The sequence below is a fragment of the Hoplias malabaricus genome, chromosome 2 (assembly GCF_029633855.1).
Source record: "Hoplias malabaricus isolate fHopMal1 chromosome 2, fHopMal1.hap1, whole genome shotgun sequence".
NCBI lineage: Eukaryota > Metazoa > Chordata > Actinopteri > Characiformes > Erythrinidae > Hoplias > Hoplias malabaricus.
Window position 1 is genome coordinate 43,284,525 of NC_089801.1, and position 15,182 is coordinate 43,299,706.

General features: G+C 37.1%; 1 protein-coding gene across 2 annotated transcripts; it reads left to right on the top strand.

Annotated features, from left to right (window-relative positions):
* The first annotated feature begins 250 nt into the window (after positions 1 to 250).
* On the top strand, positions 251 to 11,318 carry LOC136686349 (butyrophilin subfamily 3 member A3-like). Of its 2 annotated transcripts, none has more exons than XM_066660061.1 (13): positions 251 to 446; positions 997 to 1,034; positions 1,731 to 1,778; positions 3,991 to 4,335; positions 4,777 to 4,929; positions 7,332 to 7,481; positions 7,953 to 8,036; positions 8,125 to 8,163; positions 8,365 to 8,397; positions 9,744 to 9,800; positions 10,133 to 10,165; positions 10,251 to 10,277; positions 10,474 to 11,318. In XM_066660061.1, the coding sequence occupies exons 2-13, from the start codon at positions 1,025 to 1,027 to the stop codon at positions 11,043 to 11,045; spliced, it is 1,551 nt and encodes a 516-aa protein (XP_066516158.1). In that variant the 5' UTR covers positions 251 to 446; positions 997 to 1,024; the 3' UTR covers positions 11,046 to 11,318. The 2 variants fall into 2 exon arrangements, with proteins under 2 accessions (XP_066516158.1, XP_066516159.1); XM_066660062.1 differs by having other exon boundaries at positions 270 to 359.
* Positions 11,319 to 15,182: the final 3,864 nt, after the last annotated feature.

The following is a 15,182-nucleotide window of genomic DNA, read 5'->3' on the forward strand; positions in this document are numbered from 1 at the left end:
GTTTAACGTAGAAAAACAACATAACTTTTTGGCATAAGATATCCAGGATAATTATATTTTCCTCAGTTAAAGCTTCACTGTTAAACAAATGAAGAGCATGTTTTAATGTTTCACTTTTCCTTTGAGGTTTTCTAGATTTTCATGTGCCATGACTGGTTTTGTGCCCTGACTGGTCTGTTCAGGTGTCAGCAGGGTACAGGAAGCTGAAACACTTCACTCACCCGAATCTCCATTCTATACCTTGGCTGTTCCAGTTGTGACAGCGGCTAAAAAACAGGACACCACAGCTTTGGATCTCCTGCTTAAAATTACACTCCAACTCCATATTTCAACAGCTGTTAATGGTGCTGAGTGATCAGGTGATTTAGACTCATCCTGACTGGCTTAAATATAATTTTTCCCCTAAGGTTATTCTCACTGGCTCTACAGGATAAGTCTAAGCTAAGGTAGGCTAAGTGTTTAATCTATGGATGCTGTCTAAGGTTTTCTAATGCTAAGTCTTCTAGGCAGAAAGCAAAATTCATATTTTATTGTTTTGGATTACATTTTTTTATATTTTCAGTTTTTTGTTGTTTTTATTTTTTTAGATTACAATGTGGAACTGATTCAGTGAGTCAAAAGTCAAAAGTATGAACTGCATTGTTTGGAATGTGTACAATACCACCACTGTTCAAATGGCAGGCTTTGTTGATTGAGATGAACATATGTTAACACACTTTAGTTACTGAATTTATCATATTTAAAAAAAAATGAAAAAGGACATTAAAAGTCCCATAAACTTTGCTGAATCCACATTTTCCACCCCAGCATACAAAATCAAGCAAAAAACAATACGTATATTTTTCACTTTAAATCTATAATACATGCTGCCCAAACTTATGACTTTTGACTCAGTGCTCATGTTTGTGTGGAAATGTGCATTGTTACTTCTAATGGTTTGGTTGTACTTCTAATGGTAATTAGATACAATGGGACTGTTTTTCATTTAATTTCCAGTGAAAAGAGCCCTGCAGTAACAAGCACCATGAAAACAGGTGAGTGCTACAGCTACAATTCTTTGGCTTCAGTATGAGTTCAAAGTTTGAAAGAGAATTACAGTTATGCTTCAGATGAAGATATTCTGAGAGTGGTTTTACTCTACTCTAGAGAAACTTGCCAAATGAGAATTAATAGAACTGCTCACAGTTGTAATGAATGAAACCAGAAAGTTGCCATTAATATGAAGGATTAGGAGGGGATTTTACCACAGATTTACCAACAGCCACAGTCCTATATTAATATTTTTTAAATGTTGAAGCTGGGCGGCACGATGGCTCAAGGGACCTGGAGGGTGTGGGTTCCAATCCAACTCTGGGTGACTGTCTGTGAGGAGTTGGTAGGTGGATTGGTGATTCAAAAGTGTCTGTAGGTGTGAGTGTGTGTGTGTGTTGCCCTGTGACGGTCTGGCGCCCCCTCCATGGTGTATTCCCGTCTTGTGCCCAATGATTCCAGGTAGTCTCTGGACCCACCGCGACCCTGAACTGGAAAAGTGGTTACAGATAATGAATGAATGAATGAATGTTGAATCTACATAGGGGACACATGCTTAGGATAATTTTACAACACTGGAGTGTATTCAGTAGTTTGTTTTAGTCTGTCCTTCAAAATGTATTTTATAGGATCAGTGATAGTTTTAGAAAACACAAGACAAATATACTTGATATTAATATCAATCTTGTTTCTGTTAACAGTTACGCTTGCTCTATTGATGTTTGACATTCTCAGGTGCTCATATGGAGGTAAATCATTTTCAGCACCACCACACACTCTACTATGGAGAGGAATTAGTGCCAAATTTAAAAGTAATCACTGGGACACAATAGGACAGTGTGAAATGCACTCAACACAAGTCTTTGCTTTTTGCAAATGAAAAGCCTATCGCATATACAGCTATCACATTTTTTTATGTCCCTTGACCTCTTTAATGAAAAACAACATATGAGATTTTAAAACATCATCTAAAGGTTATACATATATGAGAACATATACAATTTTGGAGAAATAAGCATACCAGAACATGGTGCTAACATTAGTTCTATCTGAAAGCAGAGCTGTAAATTCCCAGTGTTTCAGCTCTGACCTGCTGCAAAACAACCCCCTTTAGGAGGGACTGTGCCTCCATTGGCTGCCACACTGAATGATAGACAGGTAACTATGGCTGCTCATAGGCTTAATAAAAGTGACTGACATCAATAACTAGAAATGTGTAATGACCAACAACCAATAAGAAGCACTCTCTGTTTGGGAGCTGTGAAGAACCTGACCCTCCCTCCAACTGAGGGAGAGAAGTGTTTCTCAAACTAATAATCTATTTTAACAGTGTAACCTCAAAAATACGGAACAAACCCAGCTGGCAAAATTGTATCAGCGAATCACATACACCAGAACAAAAACACTCGGCCCAATGCCGGCACGCGGAGTCTGCATTGTCTCGGCTGTGATGTATGGCCGTAGAATGGGCCGAAAGTTCTGGCCCCAGACTTCAAAAATATTTTGAGTTTGTAAAACAATACTCATAAATGTAACGGACTTTGTAACTGCGTTAATTACATACACGTAAAACCAAAATCCACAAATGTAAACAACAACAATAGTAATAATTACAATTCACAAATATGAAAAAAAGACTTGCATTTGTAAATCAAATGTCGTGAATGTGTGAATCAGTACCTTCTCAAACGGCTTAAAATGTGCAAGAGCAGATCTTTTTAAGGTTCCAAATGTGACAGTGAGAGTTTTTGAATGAGGTGGAAAAAATCCATTACATTCACCTTCTCTGCTGCGTGTGTGAATCTCTTTTTGTAGTTGTGGATTTAAGACCCTGTTTTGACGGCCAATTGATGGACCATTAGGAAAGCTTTAGCTTGACCAATCACATTGCGAGGTTTGTTTAACCAATCGGAACATTGATTTGTTGCTGTCATCCATAGTGCTTTTCCACCAAAATAATTCTGGTTCTTGAACCGGTTCCGTTCCTGATTCTTGGAACCTTGGTTCTTTCGAGTGAATCGCCGCATTTGACAGACAGGACTCAAATCAAATCAAATCAAATTTATTTATATAACGCTTTTCACAACTGATGTGATTCCAGTAAGACAAGATTTGACATGAAATGTAAAAACAAAATGTAAAACCCTCAAGTGAGCAAGCCAGGGGCGACAGTGGCAAGGAAAAACTCCCCCAGCTGAGGAAGAAACCTTGGGAGGAACCAAGGCTCACAAGGGGTGACCCATCCTCCTCTGGTCAATCTACTGGTGATAATAGTTAGTAGTCCGTGAGAACTTCAGTGTAGGAACCTGGATTAAGGAGTTTCACATGTTTTTCGTTTCCCTATAGGTAAAAGCTAAATACAATTTTTATTTTCAGTTTAATTCTGAGTCTTTAATCCAGTTCATGAAGAAAAAGCAAAGCCAAAGTGGTATTTGAATATTCTTTTCCTAATTAGCTTTTTCATATTAGATTTGACCATGCAATACCAGCATAGACCATGCAATACCAGCACTGGGTCTATCGACCTACTGATATTAATAATATATATAACAACAACAACCGCAGCAGGTAGTGTCACAGTCACCCAGCTCCAGGGTCCTGGGGTTGTGGGTTCAAGCCATGCTCCAGGTGACTGTCTGTGAGGAGTTTAGTGTGTTCTCCTCATGTCCGCATGTGTTAGTGAAACGTTTATTTTTGAAGTACAACACAATTTGAAGTGTGCAGTGATTACATTTCAAGGTGGACTGTATTTGATATTTGGACTAATTCAACATTTAACTTGTATAATGCATATCCTCGTGTATTGTTTTTAAGTAAAGAGTTTAAGTGATGTGAAAACAATGTAATAGCGGTTTTGCTTTTCATTTTGGCACTAATTCCTCTCCATACTTTACAGTTCTAACATTACACAGACATATTTACATTTCACATTCATACAGAATAAAAATAAGTCTCTTTCAGAGTTCACTTTGAGGGTTCCTGTTGGAGTTATCTCTGCTAAAGTAGGATCCTCTGTTCTCCTGCCCTGTGAGAGCTCCAAAGCTTTGGACATTGGGACCTATGAAATACGCTGGTATCAAAAAATGAAAGATGAGAAAACAGTTCTGCTGTACAAAGGCCAACAGGTACAGGAGGACGCTGGAGACCCTCAGTACAGAGGAAGAGCATCTCTAATTGGAGAACTGCAGAAAGGGAACGCCTCTCTGAAACTGGAGAACCTCACACTCAAAGACAGCGGAGAGTATGTGTGCTATGTTAAGAGTGAGGATTGGTATGATACAGCTAAGGTGACCCTGACCATAACAGGTTAGCGATAAATTAAGTTATTAAAAACTTCTATAATAATAAACATACACACATAGTCACTTATTAGGAACACCTGCCATGTGTCTACACTCATTGTCCGTTTTATCAGTTCCATTTAATACACAGGAACACTCTGTAGTTCGATAATTAAAGGCTGCAATCCATCTGTTGCTCTGCATACTTTTTAGCCCCATTTCACTCTATTCCTCAATGGTCAGGACCTCCACAGGTATGGTTTGAATGGTAGATCATTCTTAGAGCTGCTATATGGTAAGTGAAACTGATAAAATTGACAATGATCGTATAAACAAGGTAGGTGTACCTAATAAAGTAACTGGTAAAATACAATAAAAAAATATATCTACTGATGTAGACTATTCTCAATTGTTGTAATCAACATAATGATACCCACCTCATTTTATACTGTAACCTTTATTCTAGTGGTAGGATCTCCTCTTCTTCTCTCATTGGCTGCAGCTGGAGATAAGTTTAATGTTAGCTGCAGATCAGCTGGATGGTCACCACAGCCCACCCTCACCTGGAGAAACAAAGAAGGAAAACAACTTGAAAACAGTGTTGATTACTATAGAACAGGTTTGTAAACGAAACACAGTTAAAATCTGCAATTATTTTTCAATTCTTAGGTTTTTTTTCATAGAACAACAGAAACTTTGTATGGGATTAAAGTTATAGGCTTGTAAAGCCAGTTAGACTGCATTTCTACAGAAGGGTTCAGCATTTGATTTGGCATTAGTCTATTGCTAATCATCTACAGTGTTTCTAAGTTTAAATTTTGCTACATGGGAATTCCAATTTCATGAAGTGAAGGTGGAATAATATATAATGTATTATTTGATCCAAAAACAGCTCTGTAGTTTATAGCATATTGTGTATGGCAGGAATTATACATGCTGCCGAATGAAACCAAGTTATGAATTTCAGTTATGCCTCAGTATTTAAGATATGAACAAATATCACTGTAAAAAACACAATTAAAAGCGAGATTGTCTTAAAAACAAACAAGAAAATACAAACTGGATTCCAAAAAAGTTGGGACACTAAACAACTAACATCTAATATTTTATTCAGAATAAAACTCAAATCACAGATCAAAAGTTTAAACTGAGTGAATGTATCAATTTAAGGGAAAAATATGTTGTTTCAAAATTTCATGGCGTCAACAAATCCCAAAAAAGTTGGGACAAGGCCACTTTTTACCACTGTGTGGCATCCCCCCTTCTTCTTACAACACTCAACAGACGTCTGGGGACAGAGGAGACCAGTTTCTCAAGTTTAGAAATAGGAATGCTCTCCCATTCATGTCTAATACAGGCCTCTAACTGTTCAATCGTCTTGGGCCTTCTTTGTCGCACCTTCCTCTTTATGATGCGCCAAATGTTCTCTATAGGTGAAAGATCTGGACTGCAGGCTGGCCATTTCAGTACCCGGATCCTTCTCCTACGTAGCCATGATGTTGTGATTGCTGCAGAATGTGGTCTGGCATTATCTTGTTGAAAAATGCAGGGTCTTCCCTGAAAGAGATGACGTCTAGATGGGAGCATATGTTGTTCTAGAACCTGAACATAGTTCTCTGCATAAATGGTGCCTTTCCAGACATGCAAGCTGCCCATGCCACAAGCACTGAACGGAGCGTTGATAACAACTTGGGTTATCCTTGTCCTCTCTGGTCCGGATGACATGGCGTCCCAGTGTTCCATAAAGAGCTTCAAATCGTGACTCATCTGACCACAGAACAGTCTTCCATTTTGCCACACTCCATTTTAAAAGACCCCTGGCCCAGTGCAAATGTCTGAGCTTGTGGAGCTTGCTTAGAAATGGCTTCCTCTTTGCACTGTAGAGTTTCAGCTGGCAACGGTGGATGTCAAGGTGGATTGTGTTCACTGACAATGCTTTCTGGAAGTATTCCTGAGCCCATTCTGTTATTTCCTTGACAGTGGCATTCCTGTTTGAGGTGCAGTGATGTTTAAGGGCCCGGAGTTCACGAGCATCCAGTAGAGTTTTACGGCCTTGACCTTTACGCACAGCAATTGTTCCAGATTCTCTGAATCTTTTGATGATGTTATGCACGGTTGATGATGATAACTTAAAAGTCTTTGCTATTTTACGCTGGGTAACACCATTCTGGTATTGCTGCACTATCTTTCTGCACAACAATGGTGGAATTGGTGATCCTCTTACCATCTTGGCTTCAGAGAGACACTGACACTCTGAGAAGCTCTTTTTGTACCCAATCATGTTGTCAATTGACCTAATTAGTGTTAATTGGTCTTCCAGCTGTTCGTTATATGCTCAATTTCCGTTTTCCAGCCACTTATTGCTACTTGTTCCAACTTATTTGGGATTTGTTGACACTGTGACAAATCCATGCCGCCCTAATACATAAACAGATACTCGTTAACAAGATAAAAAAAAAAAATGCCTTTTTGGACAGATTCCTTTCCATTCGACATTTGGCCCTAAGCAAAAATAATAAAATAATATTTTTGTCATTTTTGACAGTCTATTACCATTGAAAGCTGATATTTTCTGTTCATACCAAACTTCAAAATTGAAGCCCTGTATTAAAGCGACTTGTTTACACCAGAAAACTCATGATCATCACAGAAACTGACGAGTTTACTTTTTAACTGTTAATGTTACCTGCGCAGATTAACTTGTCAGAAAGACAGTAACGGTCAGATGTTTCCATGTATTTGTGTTGTTATAGGGACAGAAGTGATGACTTTCAGTTTTGTAAAATATTGAGCAGAAAGTGAAAGGCTCTTGTGACACAGAATCACTTCCAAATACGAAGAACAGTTTTGGAATCCCAACCGGATGCATATTTTAGGTCCTGAAAAAAGGACATTTCCGGCAAAAAAAAGACGTCTGGTCACACTAATGAAAGAAATAAACAAATATCACTGTAAGACATCAGAATTAAAAGGTATGCCTTCACTGACGATCTATGTGATGTTCTTAATTCTCTCTCTCAGACTCTGAAGGGTTGGTGAGTGTGAGTTCTTGGCTGGTTTCCTCCCCCTCCAACTCAGAGTGGGTCTCCTGTTCTGTTGGTTTATCTGATAAAGAAATAAAAGAGGGAAGAATATTAACACTCAAAACGTCCTGCACAACACCTGAAAGTGGTAAGTTCCATAATCAAATGTGATTTTGCAACACATAAAATTATAATTAAACATTCCCCTGCTCTTTTGTCATTTAATGGTAACTGTTTTGCTGTATTAAAAATAACACTTGTTATTTCATTAAAGAAAAAAGAATCTCCATTTATATACAATCACTAACATCAAAATCACCAACTTCGAATTGCCTAACTGCTTTTTCCTGATTGAGCTCATAACAAATGCAGTGCCCAATAAATTCTTCACTTGTCACATTCACATTACTCCATTTTTGGGTTAATTCTGTTTAATAAAATGACATTTATCATTTTTAATACTACACAACAGTTACCATTAAATGAAAAAAGAGCGGGAAAATGTTTGGACTTAATTACATTTTTATGTTACACAAAACAATGAATGCAATAAAAACACTAATACTTGAAAATGCTCATACATAAATTAGGAATCTATATATTTGTTTGTTATTTTCAGGATGGAAAGCCTTCATCGTCTTACTGGTAATCACTTTACTGGTTTTCACTATATTAGGAATCTTCATCATCTTTAAAATCAGAGGTGGGAAATATTCTTTTATTACTAAATTTAAATTAAGTTTGAGTTTGATCACATTAAAAAATATATATTTTTAATGTCTTCAATATAGGCACAATTTCCCCTAAAGGTCCAACGTTTGCAGAACAAGGTACGATTCATTATCTTGTTATGAGTTCCAATGTAATTTCCAATGTGATTTCCGTGTTTTCCAATGTTTACAAACTTTTGATTTTTTTCTGTATTTAAAGTAACATATCAAGCATTTAATGCAAGATGAATGTTTTTAATGGATCTAGCAAGTTTTGTCTGATCATTTTAGGTTTAAACAGTGTTTTATCTTCTCTCTTAGGACACCACTCTCTCTTAGCAGCTCCTCTTATAGGTGAGAAGAATTAAAAAGCAAATAATTACACATGCTTTGTGTTCATATATTAGTTTAATTTGTAGCATGACTGAACTTTTTGGGGAGATTTTCTAAGAGTCACTGCCATTGGAACAGGAAAAAATATTTTCTGAATGATACATGGAATATTAAAACTAGGAATAAAATAAGTGCAAATCTTCAGATAACACTATGTTGACAAAATTGTCACAAACAAGACAGAGAAAAAATGATGTTATTACACATACCATCATGGAGGTCTTTGCGGTGAACTCATGTTTGTAGAGTTGGCATCATTCCCTCATTATCTCAGTCAGCATCTTGAAAGCCATTACAGAAAAGGGCTGAGTAACCTAAAGAAATGTAGCAGCTCTTTGAGATGCAAGATCGCTAAAGCAGAGACAACTACTTATAGACTACTTATAAAGCAGAATGTAGTGTATTTTCTGTCACAAACAGTATCTCACAAAATTGAGTACACCCCTCATATTTTTGTAAATATGTTATTATACCTTTTCATGGGATAACACTGAAGATATGACACTTCGATGCAATTTAAAGTAGTCAGTCTACAGCTTGTATAACTATGTAAATTTGCTGTGCCCTTAAAATAACTTGTCTAAAATTAAATGTCTAAACTGCTATCAAGTAAAGTGAGTACACCCCTAAGTGAAAATGGCCAAATGGTGCCCAATTAGCCAGTCTCCCTCCCTGGTATCATGTGACTTGTTAGTGTTGGTGGATTACTGGAACCATGTCCTGTGGTCTGATGAGACCAAGATAAACGTATTTGGTTCAGATGGTATCAAGCGTGTATGGTGACAACCAGATGAGTAGTACAAAGACAAAATGTGTCTTGCCTACAGTCAAGCACGGTGGTGGTAGAATCATGGTCTGGGGCTGCATGAGTGCTGCCGACACTCTAGAGTTGTGGTTAATTGAGAGGAAACATGAATTCCAACACATACTGTGACATTCTGGAGCTGAGCATGACCCACTCCCTTTGGAAATATGAGCGCATGGCAGTTTTCCAACATAACGACTCCAAAACACCTCCTAGATGAATGAAAGTAAAGGTGATGGACTGTCTAAGTATTTCTCCAACTTAGTATTCACTTTAGTTGCCAGCGTTTTAGACATTAATGGCTGTGTGTTATTTTGAGGGCACAGCAAATTTACACTGTTAAACAAGCTGTAGACTGATTATATTGTATCAAAATATAATAAATACTAAAATATTTACAAAAATGTGAGGGGTGTACTCACAAAAGTGTGTGTGTGTGTGTGTGTGTGCACAGTAAGAAAGAAAACAAGACCCAACATTTTAATTTAAATTTTTCCATCAGGACAAGTTTCTGCTCAGACGAATTTGAGCACAGCTGATAAATTCACTCCTACTTCAGGTAAAATCACCAAACTACATTAGTGTTTCACGGTAGTCAGAACTAAGATCTGCAAAATTGTTCCCTATGTAATGATTCTAAATTGAATGGTTATTCATAATTAAAAATAATATTTGAATTACATTCAGAAATAATTGTAGACTAATTCAAATGAAAATGCCCTCAATGAATAATAACATAATAATTCAATTTCTTAAACAAATTCTTCTCTTCTCACAGTGTGTTAAATCATTTATGAGGTTTTAGTGTGCACTATATATATTTGTTTTTCTTTTGAGTGTCTTTCAGTGTGGGGAGATAAGAAAACACTAACACATTTTTTCTTTAAACAGCCTCAGAAAAAGCAACAAATACAGAATTTGCAGGTAAATCTCCAACTGTTTTGTTAATAGAACACATTGGTTGTAGAGAAAGTGTGTTTGTTCAAATTCAGTTTCTTTCTTTTTTAAGATTGGGGAATGATGCTAACACACAAAGGTAAAACACTACTGTAACAGCTCCAAGTTCTGCTTACTGTCTCTAATAATTCTAAAAAAATATTAAGAAAAATAAATATAAAGACAGGAAATTAATAAGGGCATGAATAATAATAAAGATAATATAATAATATATAAATATTAGTTGATATCCATTTGAAACATTGTGTTTTTCTGTTGCTTTTCTTTCCCCCCAGTGGCCATCATGCCAGATGAATCAACAACACGTTTTGTGGAATTTGAAAAGAAAGGGTCAAAAATAACATGTAAATCAAATGCTGATGATAATGAACCTGCTCATGTTCTGTGTAAAGAGAGAATCCGCTCAGGACAGTATTACTGGGAGATCACAGCACTGACAGAACCACCAAAAAGTAATACAAAAAACAAAAAATATTTATGTCCGACATCCTGGTATGTCGGAGTAACCAATAAAACAGCAGAGAAGGGAAAAGTTGCTTTAACTCCAGGGAACGGCTACTGGGTTCTTCACTACGAGAAAGAGAAAGGTTACTTTGTTAATGACCCCTGTCTGACTCCTGTTCTAGAGAGAGAATGCTTTTCAAAGCTGGGAGTGTTTTTAGACTGTGACAAACACAAACTGTCTTTTTACAACTGTACTGAAAAATCGCATCTCTACACTTTCTATAACCTGGAGTCAACACAGCCACTGATTCCAGTTTTAAACCCTGGAGACAAACCTAATGAAACAATTATAATATGTCAAGAAAAATGTGTGAAATGTAATGAACTTTATCGTACAAAATGAGGAATTTAAAGCTTTGATTTGGGATCAATTTCCAGTGTCCAGACTGTAAATATACCGTAAAGTCTGTAATACTGCAATATCTGCTGACTGTAAATATTTAATTGGGGATGTCAGAGAAGAATGCTAACCCATCATGATTATTCATTTTATTTTGTGTAGTTGATGGTCTTTATCTGTAGCTTGTCTTATTTGTTCAAAGACACTAAAAAACATGTTCAATTTAAACAGTTTGTTTTACTGTAGTTGTACTTTAAGAGTGGACAAAATAAAATTCACCTGTACATATTTTTACCTTCAGTAATTCATTAACATTTCTTCTGGTTGCATAAAATCACTTAATTTGAAATATAAACAGTGCTTAGGTTCCATTGACTATGTTTAGTGAGAAAAACAGTGGGTGTGCTTTAATATCAATAATGTGTTGGTTTTATACAATACTTTGGGTCTTTTAGTGCTAAATACAGATATTGGTGGATATTGAGGAGATTTTTGTATAATTTTCTATTGTACAGTCCTGAAGTGCTATCAGCTGGCTCTGAATATTTGGCTATTCGCAGGCACATGCACAGACATGTTTGCAGGTGGTCAAGCCAAAAAAAGGGCACCCATCACCAAAATGAAAAACAAAAACAAAACACTGTTATACATTTAACTTATGTAGGCTGTGTTACGCATGGATGCTCTTTGTATGAAAAGGCAAGCTTTCAGTGTTTCATCTGTTAAATGTTGTGTTAATTTTGCCCCAAACAACGTCTGTCTGATGCGGCGAATAAGAGGAGAAGTGTGTAGCAGTGGTTTGGCCTGGCACTCAGCACTGCATTAATACTAACCAGAGGAGGAGGAAGGGGCAAGGCATGACCTTGTGCACGCTGGGGATCAGATGGAGGCAGAAATCTCACAAGAACAAGAATAAATGTTTGTCAGATATTAAAACACACTTAAAACACAATAATTTGAAATATTGATGAAAGATTTACAGCAGAAAGGGCACTTTTTTCATCCAGGGCAATAGAGGCCTATCTGTACATATGCCTGGCTATTCGTATTTTAATTTGTTTTTTGGATAAATGGAATGGATGCTCCATTCCACCCATATTTAACTTGTCAACTTTAAAATCCTGGTAAAAGAGAAGCCTAAAACAATCTAAACACTAAAACAGCCCACTTACAATAAAGCGTGGTGATGCCACAGTTCATTCTGTCAGCCAAGTACCTGAATTTAGACTTCCACAAAGCTCTGGTTAACACAGGCTTACACTGTGCACTGTACTCTTAGTGGCAGTGTATGCACGGATTAGCAAGCGAGGCTAGTGAGCATAACCTGGAGATTGAAATTATAAAAGTTTGATTTCCAAGATGACCCTGAACCCTTAGTACCCAAATATTTGCCAAATATTTATGCTCAATCTCTGAACCCTGAAATTTGACATTCGCAGCCCTAGTGATTTCACAACACTAACAAATAACAATGACTGATCTGAATTGAATACATGAAATGTTTCTCTTAGATGAAATATTTCTATTGTTGTTGTTTGTAAGAAATATATTAAAAATGTTTTTTTTTTTTACCAAATATTTGCTGATACTGAATTGAATCCTTTTTCATTGTACAGCCCTATTTTAACTGTTATAGTTAATTAGAAAAATTATACAAATCTGTAAACATACATTTGTATTTATTATATTTGCCCTTATACCTTTGCCTTTTTTTCTGCAACACACTGCCTGTTCCTTTCACATTATTGCATACACCAATCACATTCTACATTAAACCCACTCACAGGTAAAGTGAATAATGCTATATTATCTAAAATTATCTGGGTACAGTGCACCATGTCGATGGAGTGGGCTGTATATGGCAGTAAGTGAACAGTCAGTTAATCGAATTTGGTGTTGGTAACAGGACAAACAGTCGGCATAAAGATTTGAGCCACTTTGACAAGGACCAGTGTGTGATGGTCATAATATCTTGGTCAGAGAAGTTCCACTTTGGGAAGAAGGCAAGTCAGTAGAGGCAATTAATTATCTGAGCAATGTCCTACCGGGAATCCTTGTGTCCTAAGAAATGTATCTCCTATCTGTATTCTGAAGCACACCAAGTCCACTTCTTTATGGCAATAGTATTCCCAAATAGTAATGTCCTCTTTCAGTAACATAATGTGCCCTGTCACTTTACAAATGCTGTTTAGAAATAATCTGTGGAACATGAAAAAAAATCAAGGTGTTGGCTTGGCCTCCTTATACATCCCCATATCTCAATTCAATCCAACAATGGGATGTGCTGGAAAACCAAGACTGATCCATGTAAGTTCCCACTTATAGGACTTAAAGGATCTTCTGGGTCTTGTTACACGAGACACATCAGGTATGATATGGGTGGTGGATCATTCTCTCCGCTACAGTGACACTGACATGGTGCTGTTAGTGTGTGTTGTGAGGGGATCAGAAACAGTTTGATGCAACTGTGATTATTTAAGCATACTGTAAATATTCTAATGTGTTTAACATCCTGCTGTTGACAGTTAAACCAGTCCTGCAACATTTTCCTCCGCCTCCAGATCAGCTCTACACTTCTTTCGGTTTGACTCTAAAAATGTAAGTGCTTAAAAGTAGCAGTTGGATGTAAAATCCTGAGTGTAAATATGATGAATTATGTTTGTTTGTGTGTGTGTGGGTGTGTCTATAATTAAATGTCAAGGAAAACATGAAAAACAAGTCAATTCTATTTACAATATTCACATTATTAGAAATAACGATGCATATAATCATGAGATTAATGTTACATATATACAGCCATATGTATAAGAATATTTTGTTGACTTTTTTTACACTGAAAAATAAAACATTCTGAAAAGGCATACACTTTTGCTCACCTACTATTTATTCCTTTGTTTTATCTGGCATGATAATATCTGTAGTGTTTCCATTATAATACCTGTAGATCAGTGGCGGATGCTGGTCTTTCAACGAGGGCGCTCAATTTCGGCCTACATCATGAAATGTGTTGGTTTATTTATACATAAATTCTACCCTCCGTTCCTTTATAAGAAAATGATCTGTGACCCTGTCGTACCAACAAGGCGTCTTTTCCAGGGACTTGACTAGTGTCCTCTCAATGGCCAGCAGAGCTAGGCTGCTTAAACAGCCTTGGCCCATGTGAAGTGTGTCCGCCTGTGCTCCCACGGATCTTTACACCTCAGGATCGCTGATTTGCTCATTTCGCTGTCAATCAAAAAGGGACTCAGCCTCAGACAGATCATCCAATCATCATGCAGAAGCTGAGCGTCTGGGCCAGCCGAGGCCAGCCCACTGCCCCATAGACCCCCAAGAGACGCTGAGCGTCCGATGGGCGGGACAAAGCCCAGCATTTATCCAATGACTCGTCTCGTTTCGCTGCTTCGCTATTGAACTCTGTTTAAATCACTGTGAAGCTGCGGGAAAGATTGAGAGGAAAGCCATGTCTTTACCAGTGATACGAAGCTGATTCTGAACAAAAGTTGAGCGCGTTGTAGTGCATATTTATTCAATGACATGTACACACAACAGTATATATTTGATCACTTATTTTTTTACATTTTAGGGGAAGTGGAGCTTCCCTTGCAGTCTTAGAGCAATTGCCGCTGCTGTAGATGCATTCGGAAAACACCATGTTAACTGAAGCTGCAGCCTTGCATACTCAGCCAATCCTCCCTCCTTAAGCAGTTCTCTCAGCTGCTTCTGGTGTGTGCAGCTAAAGACCATAACACTTTTTCAACAACTCTGTACTATGCTGACTGTTCAGGCTCCACACTAGGGCAGGCTGTGTTTAAACTGTGGATGCAGTCTAAGATCATCTAATGCTAAAGTCATCTTGGCAGAAACCAGAAACTCATGATGTTTCACTATGTTCTGGATTTTCAGTGTTTAAAAAATATTTTGTGATTTTGTGAGGGGGCAGGGGAGTGCCATTATATCATGTTAAAATATGAGCTGCATTGTCCAAAATGTATGCCGTGCAATCACTGTTCAAACAGCATTCTTTGTTGAGAGAGATAAAAACCTTAGCACATTGTCTACTGTTAGTTTCATTTTCTGTGTCTATTTATATGAACATATTGAAAAAAAATACAAAAAAGAAAACATACCATAACTATTTCA